Source organism: Sinocyclocheilus anshuiensis, unplaced genomic scaffold (assembly GCF_001515605.1).
Source record: "Sinocyclocheilus anshuiensis isolate Anshui unplaced genomic scaffold, SAMN03320099.WGS_v1.1 scaffold508, whole genome shotgun sequence".
Classification (NCBI taxonomy): Eukaryota; Metazoa; Chordata; class Actinopteri; order Cypriniformes; family Cyprinidae; genus Sinocyclocheilus; species Sinocyclocheilus anshuiensis.
The window spans coordinates 117933-140046 of NW_015555744.1; the positions used below are offsets into that span (position 1 = coordinate 117933).

Sequence of the window (22114 nt, forward strand, 5' to 3'; positions counted from 1 at the left end):
AACAAATGCCTCGTTTATAATGGGTTTTAATGTTTTTGAATCGTCGCTACGGCCGGACAGGGCTTCACAGTATGGTAATGCCGAGTTCACACTGCACGATTTTCAAACTCGTCGGATCACCGTTGTTTTCACACTGCGTGACTATCTAATCATTTCACACAGCGTGATTGTGAATCGCTGACAGCTCCAGATATTTAACATGCCAAATATTTCTCGGGCGTCGGCGACGTGTCTGCGATTCCCTCAGATGCGTCTTTGATAATTTACACTGCATGATTGTCACTCGCGTGAACGAGCACCGATTTGCCTCCGATTTCGGGCATTTGTCGGCGATTTCGCAAAACACAAAAAAGTGTGAACTCGGCATTAATTATCCATTTTGACATTTCATATTTTTTGTCCCATCCATTGCTATGGTTATCACTGTCAATCACTGCAATTTTGAAAATGAATCCCACAAATTTTATGTGGATTAATTTGCAGCGTGTAGCCATAAACTCGAGGGAGTAGGCCATTTCTGAATTTCTGCTCGTTTTGCCGGAAATACAACATGCATATTCATTCATAAAGCTGGACGGCAAATTTGGCACATTCGGAATAACAAATAAAAAAATAGAACTGTATAATTAAACTAAAATTATTATAGACTATACGGTTTTTGTCATCTTCTGATTGGTCAACTTCAGATGGATCGCCAAATCGTCTCATTCAACCGCACATACGCCATGAATTTAAACCAACAGCATCCGATTTTTTTTTTAACATGTTTGAAAATTATCGGGAGGACGGGAGGTGCTCGTAACGTCTCGGATCGGCCCGTAATTCTTTTCCCCATTCAACCGCACATACGCCATGAATTTAAACCAACAGCATCCGATTTTTTTTTTAACATGTTTGAAAATTATCGGGAGGACGGGAGGTGCTCGTAACGTCTCGGATCGGCCCGTAATTCTTCTCACACAGTACGAGCCGCGACCATGCAAGCATCTGCGATTTTCTCCCAAGAGAAAAAAAAAAAAATCGCCTGCGAGCTCGTATGACAGCAAAAATCGCACCATGTACGCCCGCCTTAGGGGCCATTCACATATCGCGTTTTTTGCGCGCTCAAGTTCGTTATTTCAAATGAAGACGCGCGGCAGGCGCGCTCATAATGGAAGCGACGCGCTAATTTTTTCCAGGAGCGTCCGCGCTGCATCGAAATAAAAACATTTCAACTTTTCAAAATGCCACAAGCGCACCGCGGGTCATGTGACAAGAACCAACCAATCAGCTTCATCCTTTCCTGTAACAACATTGAAAGCTCAGCCAAGATGAAGGAACAGCTGATCATAGCTGTACAGGGATAGCCATTTTAAAATAAATTTAGTAGCAGAGCTACTGCAAGCGATTTTTAGTGCTGCAAATCCAGTTATCCTTTGCTGAAACTTCCCAGTCTTCATGGAGAGCGCAGGCCATGGTTGCTTAGCAACGGCAGACGCCTCCGGAGCGCAAGCGCCCGAACGCTTTGGAAAAAAAGCATAAAGAGGCGCGCCTAGCGTTTTCCACGCGTTTTTAGGCGCGACATGTGAACGGCCCCTTAAGGGGCGTAACATTTCCGTCACACGCTTGAGGTATTCGGCCAATCACAGCACACCTCGCTTTTCAGACCGATGAGCTTTGTAAAAATCGACGCGTTTCAGAAAGGCGGGGCATAGAGGAGAAACAATAATGTACAGTATGTGGAAAATAATGTGTTTTTTTAACTTTAAACCGCATAAACGCATTTCATTACACCAAATAATGTTCTTTTTAGCAGCATCATATGACCCCTTTAAGTAAACCATGCATTTGAACGTTAACGATTTCGCGATATTTTAACTCTAAAACTGACGATGAAAAAACATCAAAAACAAGACTTGCAAGAAAGTTTATTTTGCAACACTAAAAGCAAGAGTGCAATACCAACACTAAACATTGCGTTCGTCGAGGTGGCTGCGCTCTTTATCTCGCAGTTTTTAAACCACGCCTGCTAGCCACTGTTTACTTGCTGAAACGAGCTCTGGATTTAGGCACTTAAAGAACACGAAAACGCATTACAGTAAATTATTTTGATGGTGTGTTGAATTTATGCTCTTAGTATACTATAAAGTAATTTTAAAACCGGTTGGGCCGAGCTAACAATCCGTTAGCTTCAAACAACCACCTTGACCTAAAAACACAAATCTTAGGCCGCGTGCTCGAGGAATGTCGGTTATACAAAAACTCCCAAATTCTTAACACTATTTAACGATTACCTCAACTGTGACAATTTCTAGCATTTGCAAAGTACTAAAATCATAAAAAATGTAAACGACATAAACGAGAAAAAAACTCACTCGAGACTGACGCCATCTTTCCGTTGGAGAACGTTCGCGATGTGAACGACTGTGCATGCGCGACAAGTGCGCATGCGTGAAGTCAATATGGAACGTACCAATAGACCGAGTGTAGAGGGGGGCGGATGTAAATCTCTGTTTGTAATTATTAACGTGTTATTTGCCTGATTATCTATACAATTGATTCGATCAATTACTAATCTGTATAAAACAGTTAGATATAGTTTAACAAATCCATAAATATGCGTATTAAAATGACGTTTTACTAAACATATTCGGATACTCCCCCAATGCGCTTGCCCGTAAAAGGAAGTTATTCGCTGTCAAAATAAAAGGGTTTGCTAATGACGTTGGTTACAGGTGTAGCTTGGTCTTAGCCTACTTGTTTATTATTATTATTTTTTTAATTATTATAACAAATTGGATATTTGTGCACGTTGTAATAAGTACTCTCATCGTTAGATGAAGTATCTGTTAAAACAGACCTCAATATGCCAGCGTCGTAAACTGGAAACATGAACACATACATTACGATATTCCTGCTTATTTAGATATATACTTGTAATGATAGCAACTGTCGGGTGATGCGTTTTTCATTTTACAATGTTTGATCATCTCTTTTCGGCATGGATGTGGTTTGGATCAAACCGTCCAGGTTATTGTAGTGGAACATTTTTAATACTCCTATTAATTTTGTCGACTTGGTTCTGTGGTATTCACGCCAGTCTAAGTTTAGGACCAGGCGGGGATTTTCCTGGATTTTATGGTAAGCAATGCACGAATGTACAGGACTATGATTCTAGATTCTAAACATTCAGTTCCTGATGTTGCTTGTGTATTGCAGATTTCATCTTCTACGCCTTCAGTAATGAGGAGTTAACCTCATTTCTCTACAACATCACTCTGCTGCTGTGGCTCGGGCCCTGTCAGGAGAGAAGATGGGGCACTTTTGTGTTCCTAGCCCTCTCCTTTATCTCTACTGTGCTCCTTCCTCCTATTTATGCCCTCTTTCTCTTTGTTACCGGGGATGAAGCCAGCAGGGTCAGTGGTTACTCAGCCACCCACCTTGTCCTGCTCACAGCTCAGTGTCGGCAGGTGAAGCAGAGGAGAGTCTTGCGCTTTGTTCCTGTCTGGTCCTTGCCTTGGCTCCTCTTGATCCTCGACCTCTTCCTGCTTCCCAGTGCTCCTGGCCTGCTGCACTTTTATGCCATTTGCCTGGGTCTCAACTGTATCCTTTCTCAACTTTTTCGACTTAAAGGCTCCCCGATGTGCAACACAATATTCAAAGACCCCACATATAGACTATTTTCGATATATTTCAAGTTATCAAACTTTTTTTATTAACAGAAATTGTGGTTAAAAGTGATAGTCCACCCAAAAATAAAAACTCTTCATCACATACTCACCTTCATGTCATTCCAAACCTGTTTGCTAAATATTTTGAAGAATGTTGATAACCAAACAGTTTTGGTTCCCAGTGACTTTCATTGCATTTTTTGTCTATACAATGAAAGTCAATGGGAACCGAAACTACTTGCCAACATTCCACAAAAGAAAGTCATACAGGTTTGGAAGTACATGAGGTGGAGTAAATGATGACAGATTTTTAATTCATTTAATATATATAGTATTTTATGTGATTTTTTTGCGGCGTTAGAGTATGTAGAGTTAGATTCTTGCTATATATATATATATGTAAATTCTTAAGTCACCCTGCAGCCCTCGTAAATGTTTGCTGAGGCCCCTGGTTGAGAACCACTGCGGTACACTTTGTGGTATAAAATTATCTCTTTATAAACTCATTAAAGTAACGCCCTTAATATATTATACAGACAATAATGAGTTTATTGAAATACTGGAGCAGATGGAGAAACTGGGTGCTTGTGCCTGCTTACCAAAATGGGCTTACATCCCTGTTACCTCTCATCCACACCTGCCTGTTTACCACAACACCTCAATAAGGTTACTGTGAACTTTATGCTACTAATTCCTTTTTTTTACATCACATAATGTAACTAGAATGAATGAGCTTTATTATTCTGTAATAGACCAGAGCCATCAACCAGTAGATCCCAGTTGGAAGATCATTCTGCATGGCAGCATTCTGTGTCTGAGTGGCATCAGGAGCCTTTGATGGCAACCGATTCACAGCTGTTAGAGGAGGAGATGCTGAGAGCAGGGATACTAGCATCACTCCACGACGCACCCGAAGGTGTTGCAGACAAAGTGGAAGTACCCAAGTCCTCAGTGTCCTCTATACGGTTAGTACATACTGTACATGAGTGTTTCTTCAACAGTGATCTCTTGAATGCTGTTCATCTATCTAAACTCCTGCACTTTCAGGTTGCAACAGCTAGAGAAGATGGGCTTCCCCACAGAGAAAGCTGTTGTGGCTCTGGCCGCTACAGGGCAGCTGGATGGAGCAATCTCTCTGCTTATTGATGATCAGATTGGGGAGGAGGCTGTGGTCATCTCAAAAGGAAAGAAGTCATCATCAGCGTCATAGCTCAGGGATACTGCTTCAAACTGATGCTGTACTATAGGATTGCCTTATTTCATTCCATTACTTAAGCAATAGTTCAACCAAAAATGAAAATTTGCTGAAAATTCACTCACTCTCAGGGCATCCAAAATGAAGATTAGTTTGTTTCTTCATTGGAACAGATTTGGAGAAATGTAGTATTACATCCCTTGGGTGCCATCAGAATGAGAGTCCAAACAGCCGATAAAAACATCACATGAAATCCATGTGTCTCCAGTCCAACAATTAACATCTTGCGAAGGGAAAGGTTGTGTGTTTGTAATAAACAAACCTATCATTAAGGCGTTTTAATGTTAAACCATCACTTCTGGCCAAATTATGTGTCCATAATCTATAAGGACTGTTTTCACTTGTAAACGCTGCCAGATCTGGGTATATTTCTCTCCTGATTCAGAAAAGACAACATCCATAGAAATACTATGGATAGAGGATTCATTTGAAATGAAGAGGTCTTGCTTTTTGCTTCACAAGATGTTAAATGATGGACTGGTAGATGTTTTAATAGCTGTTTGAACTCTCATTCTGACGGCACCCATTCATTCCATTACTGAGCTAGTGACATAACGCTAAATTTCTCCAAACCTGTTCCGAAGAAGAAATTCAGCTAGATCTTGGATAGCTTAAGAGTTTAAGCAAATTTAAATTTTTTGGTGAACTATTACTTTAAGCAAGGCATCGATCTTCCTGGTGAACTGTTACTGTGTATTTACTACTTCACGACTTGCGGATGTGCATCAAAAAATTTATTTATTTATATTATGGTGTTGGCAGCTTTTATGGTAAAAGTTGAAAGAATGGAAAAACGCTCTGAACAGCAACCAAACTGTCCCAGTGGATGAGACATGGGACGTTCCAAGAAACTTCTCCACGGACATGCTATCATTAAATCCACATTAGCAGCCTGTCAGGCCAGGAGAGTCATGTGCATATGTCAGTATTTTAGTCAAGGTTTCTTGGCTACAGAATCTTCATTAAAATATCATAAATTAAACATTCAGGTAGTATGAGTATTGATAAAACCATGGATTGTCTTAAAAATAGAAACGCACAACAAAGTTTATTTCGTTTTAACATCAATTGGTAAGACTGCACACTGGCAAGACAAATTCACACAAGAGGCTAGAAATGGAAAAATACAGGCAACGTTACATGAATTGGTATACAGAGTAGAGAAAACATCAATTGCTAATAGTCATCTATAAATAATTAATACAACAATATTTATATAGGAATACGAAGACATGGAAAGGTATTGAGGAAGGAAACCAGTCCTATGCATGTGCATGTAACTGTGATGGAAAGACATGCATGAAACACAAAAACAGAATTCAAGTTATACGAGTAGTTTCCCGCTTCCCCTTGTGCTCCAGTTGGATTTTGTGTGGTCTCCTCTAGCTCACACAATTGCATTTTTATTTTATTTATTTTAGGGTTACTTAATAATTGTGCTGAACTAGAGACAATAGAGGAGAATCCAAAAATTGTATTCAGAACCACTTAAAATCATGCTCAAAGGCATGTTTTAACAAAAGAAAGAAAAAACATTGAAACAATTTGTTTTCACCAATTCAAATCTAGTTACAGCTTTAGTCCGTTTGAAAAGGGAGGGGAAACCCAAGCCCAAAGCCTATTACCACAGAACTGTCTATTAAAGTTTATACATGTTTTCAGTTGTCCTTCCTCTTTAAAAAAAAAAACAAGGTGATTCTCTATCTACATAGTGCATTTAATCCAAGGAACGGAATATGAAATCAGTTTTTCTCATTGGGGAAAGTGTGGAGTTTGGCTGAATAGCAGAATTGTTATGTGCATTTTGTCATACAGTACATTTGCTGAAGTTACTATGAGCTCCTAACAGCAGCTGGAAAGACTAATAATATGGTTTGATGCTCTCCTAAAAGACGTTCTTCATCTCCATCACATTTTGTACCCTTCTTTGCCCACAATTTTGTTAAACAATTACACAAGCACCAATACTGTTTCTGTGTATCATATTTTAAAACGCGTTTCCTTTTTCATGTGAAACGAATTGACGAATTGTTTTTGAGACTAATTCTGTTCATTTGGTTATGTCATAAGAGTGACACAACATGATGGCAAACCACAATAATTTGCCAGAGGAGAGGTGCTAGGAACCTGTGAGTCCCATTAGAGGTGGTTAATTTATACAGCACCATTTGGTCTTCCCTGAGGTGTCTCCCCCTTCTTGACTTAACTGGAATATTCCAAAGCGGTTGGATCTGTAGAATGTGTGTGTGTGTGTGTCTCTCAGGAGACTTGTGTAGTTGTTGCCAGTTCAGCTGATTTATTGATGATGAAATTGAGATGGAAACGATGGCTTTGCTCTTTGGAATATGCAGACTACTTCCCTCGAACCTTGGTCTCGGCAGTGATTAAGGGAGAATTGACTCGGAAAGATGACATTCTTGCCCTCTTAATCCGGTAGACATCTGGAGACGGTGTGCCAAAGAGGCCGTCTCCTGACCCTAGATCTGGTTCTGTTGAAGGAAGAGAGAGTTAAGGCTGCTAAGTGCTAATCTCTTACTCTAAATACTTTGTAAGTGGCTAGTCCATTCATTCAGTTCATTCTAAGAGAAGTGGCAGGTGGAGATATTATGGAGATCATGTTATACCATATTGAGATGAAGAAGGGTGGTAACGGCCCCAGACTGACTAAAATTGTTGCAAAAAACAAATTTAGGAACTATTAGTGATAGTCATGAAAAGATCTGCATGAAAAGTTGCATAAAGAGTTACCTTGATGTGAGGATGGATGCCCAAAACTTTAATAAATTACTCTTATGAACCGATTTTTTTTTTAATTTTTTTTTTTTATATTTCAGATTTGGAATATGTCAGAGACTTAAATCAGTCTATTTAATGACTGGTTGTTCATATGCAAATAATTAGAGATCATTGTAGTTTAGATAAAGTCTCAAAACAGAGATTTGCTGTATAAGTTAAGAAATTATATTCTAAAAAAACATTTATTTTATATATTTTTTAAAAGTATTACTGATTATTGTTTAGCACAGTAAGGTCCATCTGTGAGGCAGAATCGACTGTAACGAAAACCTTGATAAAAACGAAATACTTCTTATTGTTAATATAAATTAATAAATTATACTCTACAAATTATTATTATTATTATTATTAAATATTAGGTCCATTTAAAAGTTTGAATCAACTGTATGGTAAACTGTATGGGAATGTAAGAAAATCAACATAATATTTTATTTTTCCCCGAACAGGAATAAACATTCTTACAAAATGCATGAATATATGGCACAAATACAATCATGATCACTAGAACACCCTGGTTTATACAACGTCTAAGCAAGCGTCTTTATCAAGCAATTCTGAAATTTGACAAATAAGAATTAATTTGGCTCCTAAGTGCTGTCTTTTAGTAGTCAATTTCAACCTAGTGATTTCTGAGTCTGGAGCCCTGTGGTATGGCTGTGTTTTGGTGGGTAATGCTGGGTCTCCAATCACAGGAAGAAGTGCCTAAAATATTTACTCGTAATTCAAGGGATGTTGGTTCAAACTTCAGAAGGGGTGATTCATGAATTACTAGGGTGATTTACTGCGGTTCCCATCATCACACTGCATGCTTGAGGGAGGCACTGAAACCGGGTTGTTGCAGCAGCTTTATCTCCATAGTAAATGTAGCCTACTGTAAGTCACTATGGATGGGAAAGCATCTACTAAATACCTAGTGGTTGCATATCAACTTTATGAGAGGTAGTAACTGGGAAACACTGCCGGAGTCTGGCCCTGGATGGAGTCTTTTTTTGGATTCATATAATCCTTCCTGTGTGCTGATCTTCTAACTGGCCAGGAGATGGCAGTAGATTGACTCGCTAGAGGAGGGGAGGCGGGCATTACCTGGCCAGATGATCGCCTCCAGCAGCTGCACCCTGCGAGCCAGCAGCTCTAAGTCAGCCTGCAAGTCTTGGAACTTCTTCAAATTAAAGTCCTATCAAAGATCAAGAGTTTTTGACAAGCATGGTGGGGGGTTGGGCTTGTGGATGGCAGGTTGAGTACTTGGCCCCTGTCCTCCGCCACACTTTGCTCTTCACTGGCTTTCCAAAGATGTTGTGGGGTAAAAGATGCACTGAAATCTCTGACCCCTGGTCCTAAGTCCTTTAAAATGGACCTAAATCTACTTCTGGCCTCCTACTCACCATGGATACCGATCATAGTCTCGAGGATTAAAACCCTCTCGGCTAAGATCTTCAGGGCTTCGCGGATTTGGTGTATCCCATCCCCCTGTGGAGATAGATACAGCCGTCAAGGTATTGGGCACAAGCCAAACAAAAGCGCTCGCCAAGATGCATAGTCATTCTGTTAATCAATTACATTAATCTCAATCCATTACCATAGTTAGCAGGTTAAGTTCTCAGCTCCATTCACTACAGAACTCCAGTTAACTACACATCAGATTTAGCTCTGCCTGTCTTTTCTCATTCTTTTCTAATGTGGCCATGCCGTAAGTCTTGACTAAAGAGCATGCATTTTTTCTGAGTCCAGGCCAAAGGCTCCTTAGAGCAAATCAAGACCAAATGTTCAATCATTTTAGATTTAAACATGCATTTAACATTCCCAGTACACTCAGACTATGTTACTGAAAGACCAAGAGGTGAGCAGCTTCCTTTAAACTAAAGAGATGTTAGAGTCATCAGGACAATACTTGTACTTAGTTGACTATGTACACATTTCTTTAGTCTGCTCATCTCAAGGTAAAAGATGCTCTTACACCAAAGCCACCATAATTAGCTCAAATTGAAGACATGTCTATCAAATACTGGTGTCCAATCAGAGCCAGTTAATCATTTTCATATGATACATATTAAATGCCTGATGAATTCTGACCATCCCTGTTGAAAAAAAAAACAGCATATGCTGGTTATGTATGTTTTGAAGCATGGCAGCTGGTTTAAGCTTGTCCTAAACTGGTTCTAAGCAACTAGCTCCTGCTCAGGACCAGCTCATAACCAGCTCAGGACCATCTTAAACCAGCTCACGACCAACTAAGGACCAGCTCAAACCAGCTGCCATGCTTCAAAACATTCCTAACCAGCTGTTTTTTTTTTTTTTCAAAAGGGATTATAAATTCATGGAATTTTAGTTGGGTATCAATAAAGATTTCCCGGTTCAGTTCAAATCTGATTCTCAAACTCTTGGTTTGATATTTCACTCAATCTGCATTCAAGAAATTCTCTCTCATGATTCAAACTAGTAACATGTCTTTTTGAACTATTATTGAAAAGAACCGGCTAAAATGAGTCATTCCTTTCAGCAACGGGGATAAACTGATCACCATGCACGTTTTTGATTAATTATAAAGAACCAGCTCATAGGAGTAATTTGTCTGTAAATCAGACTACACTGATCGAGTTGTATGTTTGCGATTCATTAAAAAGAATTGGTTCGTGAGATATGCGGTACATTTTTGATTCACTAAAAGTAATCAGCGCATAAAAGTAATTTGTTCTTTAATCATACTTAAGTGGTAAAATACTCTGACTGCTTTTGTCATGGTGCTGAGTATTGTTAAAAAGCAGTGCAGGAAAGACTGACAGACAACCTTCCATCTTAATTACATTACTGAAATATTAATAGGAAAATCAATATTTTTACCCAGCTCTACAAAGAATCAGTATATGTGGACATCAAAAACAAATCTAACGGAAAACCTTTGTGCCCTTTTACAAAACAATCTGCTGAAATACCTGCTTATGTGGCTTTGGTAGGCATTTCTTGAACAGTGTAAAGAAACTAGTCACATAACATTCTACACAACAGTCCCAAGCTCAAGCACACGTTAGAAAAACGGTATTATTGATGAACTCAGGAAAGAGTTATGTATGTAAGGCTTATGTAAAAGTTAGTGCCTGTGAGAGCATGAGGTAGTTCATCTAGCCAAATAAAACAGCAAACAATATATAATATAATTTCTTCCAAAAAAAATACCATATTCATTAAGGGATGCAAGTATGGCTATGGTCCAGAATCTTTCTCCATGGTATTATATGAGCGCTTGGCCTCACGTTGATAAATGTGAAGAGATTAATCTTCAAATAATTGTATGGTCTTTATACATGTTATATATACATCTCTAAGGAGTCTACATACAGCAGAGAAGCTACACCTATAGGATTTAATGAAATTATCTGTCTTATGATTAATAACACAAATCTTCTGGGTTCGGCAGGCCATGCAGAAAACCATACATCAATTTGCTATGAACTAAAAAGCTTTTCAAGCCTTTCACAATAGATCGAGTATGATAATGTAATGCAATTGAACAGAACATTTGTTTGACTAGTAATCGCTCAGCACTACGGTACTCAAAATTGAATGGTTAGATGTAAGTTGAGGAGGCAAAAGGAAGATCACAAGCACCACAATGAGATGGGATCATGCAGCAATGCACTGTGGGACACTGAGGGACAGCTGTATCCATCCACACGTCCATCCACACACCAAATCCCTGCAAATGCTAAAATGCAGCATATACACAACACACACCGCACAGCGTCTTGCAAAGATGTTTGTTCTTATTTCTGACCCCCTGCGGTTTTGACCCAGCGGTTTGGTTGCTGGACTACCCAGATTAATCAATTTACAATGGTGTACACACAAAGGTTATATCAATAGTACAACGTTTCTTCTTTGCGTAACAGCATTTAAAAGCAAAGATTTAACTTCTCTGTGTGTTGGGTATATGCCAGAGTTGGTAGCTAAGAGACTGGTGGCTGTGAAAGGCAGCCATGGAGACAGTAACGAAAAGGAATCAGCTTTTGAGGACAGGGGAAACACTCAGAGACAGCCCCAACCACCAACCAATCAAAATCAACAACATTAACAACATCACTGCACACTCTGTATAGATTATGCCCTTGTATGCTAACATGAGACTAGTTCAGAACCGCCCTTTAGACAGTGAGAAGCCAAAAACCGGTCTCAGATCAGCCATAAAGGGCAACCTCTTGTTCAAAAACATATGGAAACAATACCAGTGCACACAAAACCAAGACATATAATGTGCTAACAGTGAGTACTGTAAGTAAGCAATGAACAGCGTTTGTGGAGCAAATCCTTTCAGTGGAGTTTTCATTCGTTCTTTAATTTGGCTTATATTTTTCACAAATTGAAAATATGAAAATCAGTCTGCACCCATTTATCAAGATGAAAACTCCACTGATGGATTTAACGTGATTGTTGATGTTAAAACACAGATGGTTGGCCGGATGAGCAATGAAAACCTAAAACCAAGAACAACAAAAACATCATGGCAAATGTCAAAATCTCTTACGTTCAATTCGTTCTAGAACAACGATAAGCAGGTATAAGGAAAGAGATTGTTGCTGCATTAAAATCAATGCATTTAAACTGCACTCGTGTGCTCAGGGTCTGATCATTTCTCTCCCACGCTCTCTCGTGCAAAGGGAGTGAGTGTGCAACTAACAGGACTCCTGTTGGGCTTGTCTTACCGGAAGACCTTTCTCCCCTGGCTCTCCTTTAGGTCCAGGTGCTCCCTAGGAAGAAAAAGTGTCAGTAATGATCTATTTCTTATACAAAGTTACTGTATGGTTTCAGGAGACTTACCGGCTCTCCTTTGAACCCTCTCTCTCCTGGATATCCAAGAGGTCCCTGTGGAGGTAAATTAAGGGTGAGAACTGCACAGTGTTGCACTCTGGGTAGGTTTATGCTTGTGCACTCACTCTTTCGCCTCGTTCGCCTTTTGGCCCCACAGGGCCTTGCAAACCAGGAGCTCCTGGCTTTCCCTGAATACATGCAAAAAAGATGATGTGATTAGTACACACACATATTCACACGCTCACATAAGTAATAGTCTTTAACTTACAGTTTGTCCCATAGGGCCTGGTGGTCCACTGGGTCCTATCGGTCCTGGAGAACCTGCAAGACACATCTGAATAAACCCTTCATGATCTGACGTTATGGCATTGCACCGACTGTTTCATGATGCAGTTCGAAACAACATATGGAAAACATTATGATGTCCAGCGTGATACTCAAATGATAGAATAATGATTAAAACTGTCCATTTGGACCAAATCAAACTGTTTCAGGCTTACTTTCATTTGTTAACCTGCTGAAACAAGTTCCTACAATTCAAATATCACATTTGAGTTTAAATATACCTGATGGATGCTGCTATGGGAAACCATCTTTTAACATAAAACAGCTGATAATTAAAAGTAACTCAATAAAAAAAGTTATGGATATATAATGGTCTGAAATTATGCAGGAACTTCGAGGTGAAATGTATCAACCAGCAAGCATTATTTAACAATTAAAGGCTTTGTCTTTGAAATGTCTATGATAAAATTGATAATTAATTCAGACAAAACAAAAGCCTGACGTTGAGCTGCAAAAGCTGAAATTTAGTGACATATCGGAGAATGGCTCATTGTTTTAATACCTGCTGAGATGCCATGCAAATAGTGGTATTCATGTTAAAGATGGTTGCTTGTGCTAAAGCTTTTAGAATGCTTTTCTGCATTAAAGAGATGGCAGTTCTAAAGAAAGAAATCACTTCAAAGAAGAAAAAGGAGACTGGGTTTGTGTCCAGAGCCAGAATAAAACATTAAAATCTCATCACACACAAATATTATATATATATCATATTTTATCTAGAGTAAAATTCATTGTAATAATCGCACTGCAAAGTAATTGAAGACAGGCCACAAATAATGAGGTAACTTTGAGTTTAGTGGCATTTTTGCTGTGTGATGTTTCAATATCCAATTTGCAGTGTGTGGAAAAGAACTAATGGCTGAAATTTTAATTCACGTTGAGACATTAACAGGGGAAAAAAACTGCACAATGAAATTAAGGCAGATTCACTAAGGTTCTGTACATACTATGCCGATTTAATATAAATTCAACTGAATTTTTAGTAAATATTTGTATCAATAAAATTACTTAAATGTCTTAAATTACCTTCATATAATCACACATAACATTCAGTGAGTATGTGGCATAAATTCATCAGATTTGTATTCTTTGTTTTTCAAATCAGGCTTTCAAAAGCTTAGTTGAAATTTAGTAATTATCCATGGTATAAATGTCCAATAGTGAAAAATACTATAAAAAGCTAGCAAATAAACATAAAAACAAACAAGAAGAAAATAATTCTGATTCACTGACCGGTGGGTCCAGGTGGACCTGGTGGTCCATTTGAAGGGGTCACTCGGAGGTCGGGGAAGTTGTTATGAAGCAGACTGTCTTTTTTCAGGCCTGTAACGAAAAATAAAAATTGATGTCCAGGATCTTAAGCAAAGTGTCATTATGGCTACTTGCCTGTAGACGGTGCTATTTAGACAAGAATAAACAGTGAATCATTTGTAGCAGGTTGTAAAATATTAGCACACCATAAATTATAACAGTGGTTGTGGCATTTTGATGTGCTGGCTTTTTATTTTCTGTCACGAAAAGTGAATTAAATCACAAAAAGGACATAAAAATACAAGCCAGCGGTTTTCTTTTGTATCACAGCCTAATGGTTTTCTTTGTCCCTTTCTCTTGTGTGGTCTGTAATTTTCCCCTTTGTTACCCTGAAATCCTGAAAATCAAAGCATATATTTTATACATTTATAAAATCAACCAATAAAAACATATTATAGAAACATGCCAAAAAATTTGGTCTCTTTTTTACTGCTGAATTCCTATTTGTTTATATATTTTACTGGCACCTTATGTTTGTAATAATACATTTTCTCTTATTTTTTGTCACTGTATTTTTCTTTGTGCATTGGTGCTTTGGAAATACTGTATGTACTGTATCACAATCATGCCAATAAAGTACTCTGAAATGTACTGTTGCTACTCTACTCACAGTAGACATAATAGATGTGTTGTCTGGTCTCCTCTGATTGGTTTTGTAACTGCTGGCAATGTTCTCACAGAGGAAAGGCTTTGAAATTACAATGGCAGATTCCCATCTCCCTCTCTGTCTGTCCGTCTGTCTCCTCCCAGCAGGTGAGTTTGCTGCTGTAGTCTCAGTGGCTGCAGGGCATCCCTGAGCTCAGACCCAGACAGGAAACTCCAATAAAGACAGTGTTTGTCTATGGAAGCCCCTTGCAGACCCTTTAATTTTCCTGATTACTTTGAAGGTAGGATCATGGGAATAACAGCCTTAACTGTGTTATAAAGTTCTAAGGCCCCTAAATTTAAAATTCTCAAACTTTATGAGGTCTGGCCTGTGTCCCCTTCAACAGAGAGCAGATATAAAACTGAGCTGAGGTGAAGAGTCAGTCCTCTACACAGATCAATCCTCTTCGAGAGTGACGACACACACACTAAAATATTATTGCTTCTATTCTAAAACACTCCCTCGTGCTTATAGTTTAACTGAGTGTAAGTCTCAAGACAGCACACATACACACACTTCTCCTGCTCTACCCTGCTGTTTTGGCTGTGCACATCTGGAAGTGGTTGAGTGACATCAGCAGCAGACAGACAGGCCTTTTTCCCAGCATGTGACTATTGAGTCTAGCCTGAGTTACCTCCTGAAACCTGCCATTTTAATCAACAGCAGGAAAGGAGAAAAGGGGGAACGAGAGAAGAGATGCCCCTAAATTAGACTAATTCCTTAATCCATTCCTCTTTTTCTATTGACATTAATTTGGGACTCATTTGAAGCTTCCCATTGCACAATCAGGAAGTATCAGTGTAAAACGTAGATGAATTTGAACTGACCGTCCCATGACTGGCTACTAATGAGGTGTAGACTTGCAGAACTGGCCTGCACTCACAGATGAACCTATTCCATATTGAAAGCAACTGACTACGTGTGTGTGTGTGTGTGTGTCCACATGCATCCATCTGGTTCTGCACTACAGCAATTTCCCTCACAACTCGATTCTAAAGGTGTGAAAAATCCACATGGGAGAGTGCAGCATACACAGTTCCTGAAGCCAGGCAGACAGAGAGAGCGAGTGAGAACGGGGTCCAAAAACAGCAAAGCGGGCAAATGTAACAGCTCTCCAGGATACTTGATTCTGATTGGTCAATTGTGGCATTCTGTGGTCAAATATTGTTGTGTAATGACCACAAAACTCTATAACTGACTGCCTTTGCAGGGAAATGATTTCCTACACTTCTTCTTCATCACATGCACCGTGGTCTATTTCTTTTTACATAACAAAATGATTTAAATTTAAAGCAACGTTTCATGTCCATTTATTTTGTTATTTGATAAGCAGCCACGAAAATAGGATTATCACATATAGTCCAAGGAAGACGAAGATGATTATAGAACAATACAAGAAGAGTAGAACACAAACAATAAACAATAAAGAATGAAAAATTAATAAATCTTACCGAACTCAAAACGTTTGTATACTGCTCGAACTTGTGTCGGAACGATTTTTTCATGGGTGTAAGAAGTCTCTTATGCTCACCAAAGCTGCATTTATTTGGTCAAAAAATCAATGTAGAAAACAGTTGAGATGCTACATTTTTTCAGGCCTCTTTGATGAAGAGAACCGCATTTTTTGTAATATTATAAATGGATTTATGGCCACTTCTTATCAATTTAATGCATTCTTGCCGCATAAAAGTATTAATTTCTTTAAAAATAAATAAAATAAACATCTTTCTGATCCCAAACCTTTGAACGATGGTGTAGTAAGTGTAGAAAAGCACAATCAGTCAGTCAATATTGCAAAATAAACCCCTTTAGGGTGATACAAGACCTAATCACCCTGGGTTCTGGTTTTTATTTTGTGATAATGACTGGATGATTGTACATTATAATTTAAGCTCCTTAAATGATTAGTAATCATACCATCTTGTTCAGGTACAGGGGCTGGTGGTCCAGGGGGCCCGGGAGGGCCGGGTGGCCCAGGGAGGCCCCTCTCTCCTGGGAGGCCCGGTGGTCCCTGAGGACCTGAGGAGAAAGCAAAAAAAAAGTATGAGAAAACTAAAAAAAAACCACAAAGTGCTACCTTTCAAGCTATCTTTCCCCCGAGTAGTCAATTATAAGGCACTCTTGTCCTATTCAACAGGAAGCTAACAGGAAACAGGAGAACGTATAGAGTGTTTTTTTTGCACACTATGTTGAGCAGCTACAGTATATGATAAAAGGATTCCAAGGAAGTTATGGGATGTTTAACATCCTAAAGAGAAGGAGAGAAAGTAAGAGAGAGCGCAGATTGAGGTGGAATGAGGTATTTGGTTTCGATACATGGCTGTTCTAGGAAACAGGTTAATAAGAGGGGCAGGAGAGTGGTGTGTATTTGTGTGTTACTGTGTGTGTGGGCTGTAATTAACAGGAGGGGTTCATAATGGCCATGTGCTGGGCTCTAACATGGAGAGCTGGGAAAACTCAAATAAACACTGCTAAATGCCAGAGCATATTAGCGACTCTGGTGTGTAATATATTAAAAGCTGGCCAGTGGCTGCGCTGATTCATACAGCTCTCTGTCTGGATGTGTGTGTGTGTGTGTGTGAGAACATGTGCATCTACATAAGATCCCTCCAGCTGGTTCCTTGTTGCCTGTTAGTTTTGATTAAGCGGGAACAAAATGAAGGAAAGAAAAGCTACGTCACGGCTGGTGTGGGAGTGTGATTGCAAAACAAACAGAACAAGAGTTTCATCTGTCTTTGTTTTTTTTCTCTGTTCCTGTCCCTTCTTTTCTTTTTCCTCTCCTCTGACATCCCTGGGTACTTATCACTCAATTTCTCATCAGTCTCTCCTTTAGGTGTTTGACAAAATGTTTACGAAAGTTATTTGGAAAAGAGGTTAGATGAGAAGTAGGATAAAATTCCTTTAATATGAGTTACCAGTTTTCATTTTCCGAGGGCCAAATTCACTAAACAACTGTGTCACTCTTGCAGTGTAAAAACCTGTTTCTTATTATTCACTAACCACCCACAATCCAGCTTAAACAGGTGCTAAATGTACTGAAGTAGTGCTATTCCATGAGACAAACATACCTCCTTTCTATGTAAATTGGACTTATTATTATCTCTGTTGTTTGATTTGCATAATACCTGCAGAGAATTGGTCACTGAAACAATGCCAACAGCATGTGTAAATAAACAGCCTTACCAGTGGACAAAATTCATTCTTAGAGAAGTGTCACAGCACAAGTCATGTGGAGTCTGCTGCTTTATGGAATGCTAATTGAGTGAATAAAAGTTCATTGTGTGTCTGTAAGAGCATCATTGTAAAGAGGATGTCCTGTTTCCCTTTAACAGGGAGTGCGTGGACCGGTTTTCTGCCAACTCAAGACACAAAAGAATCTGATCACTGAATTTGCCCATACCATCCTTCACTTACAAATAAGTATGGCATTGTCATGTTTAAGCATAAAAACAAAACAAAAAAAACTCATTTATCATGATTAAAATGCATTTTGCTCTTTCATGTAAATACAATTTAATGAATGTCTATGAATATGGTATTCAGTAATTATCTTTCTCATACTAGCACTGTATCATTGTACCACCAATAATATTGCTCTGTTGGGATTGCTCCCATTTCCTAAAGATTTTAGGTAAAATGTATATGAATGCACAATTTATGTCATGTATTTGATTTATATTATTTCATTTTTTTTCATAATTTTTAAAATCACTTTTTAGCTTACCTAGCTCATTTTAATAGTCCTGCAGTGTGATAAATGAAATTTTATAAGTACAAATAATTAAACACACAAATGTCTATGCAATCCCTCAGTTAATATAAAGTCGTAAAACTGCATATAAAATAATTATAGAAGAAATTTCAAAAAGCTTTAGACGAAGTACAGCTTGTAACACTCCATGTCAGCTACCTATATACCATGACGTCGTTTTCCTATAGATCTACTTTGCTTTATGTAAACATACCTATCTGGAGAGAATGCAGCAATCAGATACAGTTCATTGTGCATGACATGAAGGCGTAAAGAAAAAGGCAAATCCAAGAAAAACAATACAATGGCAAACATATGGAAGAAATAAGAAGCAAGTATTGTATACATATTTCATGCTCAATTTAGATTGGATTCATATGGCTGAGGAGCCTGGGTAAAGACCTAAGGTCATTTGAAGCCCCTGTCAGTCAGTCATGGCTCTGGTAAAAGACCCTTCATACCTGTGGCCATGTTTCAGATATTATAACTAAATTCTATACTATCTTTGAGCCTTGGGGTAAGTGATACGTATGTTAGTCGATGTGTGTGTGTTTTAGGCAAACTCCAGCACAGCAGTACATGCTGTGAACAAAAAAGGATTTTTTTATAGTGTGGTCCAAGCACAAATATTTTGGCAAGAGGGCTTGGAGCTCAATGCTGACTCGGCAACGTCTCCATATACTATCTCTTATTGCAGAAAAGTCAGCATGGTGAGAAACCATATTCTTGAAAGTCACAGGTCAGCACTCCACAAGAAAACAGTGCTCTGTTGTTAGTGGATACAATTATGTAAACTGATGTATGAAGACAACTTTTGGGAGTCTAAGACAAAGATGAAAGCAAAAATGAATAGTTCACTCAAAAGTTAAAATGTGCAGAAAATGTACTCACCCTCAGGCCATCCAAGATGTAGATGAGTTTGTTTCTTCATCGAAACAGATTGGGAGAAATTTAGCATTACATCACTTACATCCTCTGCAGTGAATGGGTGCCGTCAGAATGGGAGTCTAAACAGCTGATGAAAACATCACTATAATCCAGAAGTAATCCATGTGACTCCAGTCCATCAATTAATGTCTTGTGAAGTGAAAAGCTGCATGTTTGTAATTAACAAATACATCATCAAGGCATTTTAACTTTAAACCATCACTTCTAGCAAAAATACCAGCTGGTAATTGATAATAACGCTTCCTCCAGTGAAAAAGTTTTTCCCATGTTCTACCTCTCACATCACAATCCACTGACATAATTTGTTTACAACAGTTTTGGACATACTTGTTATTGGTGCTTTATCTGTGCATAATTATTTCCTGATTCAGATGACTTTTCCACTGGATAAAGCAATATAATGGATAGGGGCTCATATTTTAGCTGGAAACAACAGTTTGAAGTTGGTTTTAATTATGTTTTTGTCGGTTTAATGGTGGTTTTGTTTCTTATAAACATGCAGTTTTTCACTTCACAAGATGTTAATTGACGAACTGGAGTCATGTGGATTACTTGTGGATTATTGTAATGTTTTTCATCAGCTGTTTGAACTCTCATTCTGACGGCACCCATTCACTGCAGAGGATCCATTGGTGAGCAAGTGATGCATTGCTAAATTTCTCCAAATATGTTTCGATGAGGAAGCACTCATCTACAGCTTGGAGGGCCTGAGGGTGAGTGAATTTTCAGTAAATTCTCATTTTTGGGTGAATTAGTCCTTTAAGTGCTCAGCAACATGAGATGTGTTAAGAGGACATATCTAGTCTGCCACAACGTTTGTCTTGAGTCACAGAGTGATTTAGAGCTCAGAATCTTGCGATAGTGTGGTGGGCTTGATTTGTTCAAAGTACCTGGAGGACCAGCTGTTCCTTTAGACCCTGGAGCCCCAGATGGACCTCTGCTGCCCGCATCACCTTTGGGTCCTGGCAGACCTCGAGACCCTGGTTTACCTACAGAGACAGAGAACATATGTAATGTACAAATTAGTGCTCTTCTTTTTCCCCTCTCAGAGTGAGAATGTAAATTTTGACATGAGTTATTCACCCTCATTTCGTTTCAAACCATACTTCTGCAGAACACAAAATAAGGTTTTGAAAATTGATTTTAAACAACTGTTTAAAGAGATATTTTGGCAGTATATATTTTGGCAGTAAAACTTTTGAAATTAGTTTAGAGTGATTAAATGGTGAATTTTCTTCTTTGGGCGAATCTCCATTATTTCTTGTTTTATGCATGCAGTGATCATGGGAAACCTGCTGCTTTTAGAAAGGTTCTAGTCCTTACAAACTGTATGAATGAACCAAGGTTGGGCAGCAGACCTCTAATGTGAGAGTGCAGAAGTGTGAATGTGTGTATTTTAGATTGCAATGAACAGTGAAAAGACATGAAACAACTTACCTTCTTTACCGGGTAAGCCATCCCGGCCTCTCTCGCCCTGTGGACCTGGGACAAACACACACAAATTTACCGTTGTACAGGAAGTATAAGGATTCTTCAGATCTTAAAGTGCTCTCTACTCTAGTCTGTAAAAAAGTCAATCTTCCATAAAGTATCTTCCAGGCCTGCCATTGGAACCGTCCCACAGCCTGATAAAAATCAGTGGATCAGTGAAGTGCCTCTTGGCAGACACAGTCTAAATAACACTGACTGAGCTCATCATGTGAGATCATCAACTGTGACATCACTGCAGAGACAGGATTCCCTGAAGGAATAATTTATGAACTGATACATCGATATATTTACACAGTCACTCATGTTATTCTCCCCCTGAAAGACTTTATGATAAAATAAAATCTCCTCATGTTTCTCTCCCACCAAGCATCTGGCCATAAACACATCCACAGTTTATGCTGCAGGAACATTGTGAATGAGTAACGCAAATTCAACAACCCTGTTGTGTTACGAAAAATGGCCCCCTTTGAGGATTACCTGAAGAGGGCCACAAAGACTTTGTAGTTTAGATCTATATCAGCAACCAGGCAAGGAGAAAAAGGAGACTGTAATTTGAACAGTCTTCTTGCCTTTCTCATTTGGGATATCTTATGATAGACAAACCTTACTCTACATGGAACAAGTCCAACGCAGATTAACATTCAGCTTCCCTGGACTCCCGACTGAGCTGCAGAAGAGTTTTTGGGGTACAGCTTCATGCTCAGCTAATGTCTTGATCAAACTAACGCCCTGCGCCAAGCATCCTGCTTGCCAATGTCTGCTCACTTGAAAACAAGCTGGACGAGCTAAGAGCCAGGAACAAATCAGTGGGAAACCAGGCAGGGACCACTGTATCTTCATTTTCACTGGAAACTGGTTGTCTAAAACACTGTTCTGGCACTGCACTACGGATAAATCTACATCGCCACTGTAAAAGAAATTACATTTTTGTGTTTATATATTTATTTATATTTTTTAAGTTGTGGGTTTGCAGTATAAATTTAATGAGATGAAATAAAAGATATAAAACATTGCAAAGACCACACATCTTATAGTTGTTTTTTATTGTATATAGTATACCCTAGTAAAAAAAAAATATACAAAAAAGTATTTGAAATATATTTATTTCATGCTAAGTATAAATA

At 38.7% G+C, this 22114-nt stretch overlaps 3 protein-coding genes across 5 annotated transcripts in view; 1 reads left to right on the forward strand and 2 right to left on the reverse strand.

The window, feature by feature from the left end:
* LOC107673396 (RNA-binding protein EWS-like) overlaps positions 1-2419 on the reverse strand; it is a 12127-nt gene extending 9708 nt beyond the window's left edge. Inside the window, exon 1 of the mRNA XM_016466973.1 lies at positions 2355-2419. Within this exon, the coding sequence (XP_016322459.1) occupies positions 2355-2370 (16 nt within the window). The 5' untranslated portion in view covers positions 2371-2419. The remainder of the gene's footprint in view (positions 1-2354) is intronic.
* A 287-nt stretch (positions 2420-2706) lies between these two features.
* Positions 2707-5040, forward strand: LOC107673375 (rhomboid domain-containing protein 3-like). Its single transcript, XM_016466928.1, has 5 exons — positions 2707-3120; positions 3199-3582; positions 4187-4316; positions 4403-4615; positions 4698-5040. The coding sequence occupies exons 1-5, from the start codon at positions 2958-2960 to the stop codon at positions 4858-4860; spliced, it is 1053 nt and encodes a 350-aa protein (XP_016322414.1). The 5' UTR covers positions 2707-2957; the 3' UTR covers positions 4861-5040.
* Positions 5041-5194: 154 nt separating this feature from the next.
* Positions 5195-22114, reverse strand: part of LOC107673410 (EMI domain-containing protein 1-like) — a 72669-nt gene continuing 55749 nt past the window's right edge. Inside the window, exons 7-16 of one of the 3 annotated variants that reach the window (XM_016466992.1) lie at positions 20937-20981; positions 20390-20488; positions 16718-16819; positions 14077-14166; positions 12770-12822; positions 12627-12689; positions 12511-12555; positions 12396-12440; positions 9084-9168; positions 5195-7394 (exon numbers count right to left, since the gene is read on the reverse strand). In XM_016466992.1, coding sequence (XP_016322478.1) covers positions 7258-7394; positions 9084-9168; positions 12396-12440; positions 12511-12555; positions 12627-12689; positions 12770-12822; positions 14077-14166; positions 16718-16819; positions 20390-20488; positions 20937-20981 — 764 coding nt within the window. In that variant the 3' untranslated portion in view covers positions 5195-7257. Of the gene's footprint in view, positions 7395-8792; positions 8982-9083; positions 9169-10312; positions 12168-12395; positions 12441-12510; positions 12556-12626; positions 12690-12769; positions 12823-14076; positions 14167-16717; positions 16820-20389; positions 20489-20936; positions 20982-22114 lie in introns of those variants that run through there. The other 2 variants (XM_016466993.1, XM_016466994.1) reach the window with 2 other exon arrangements.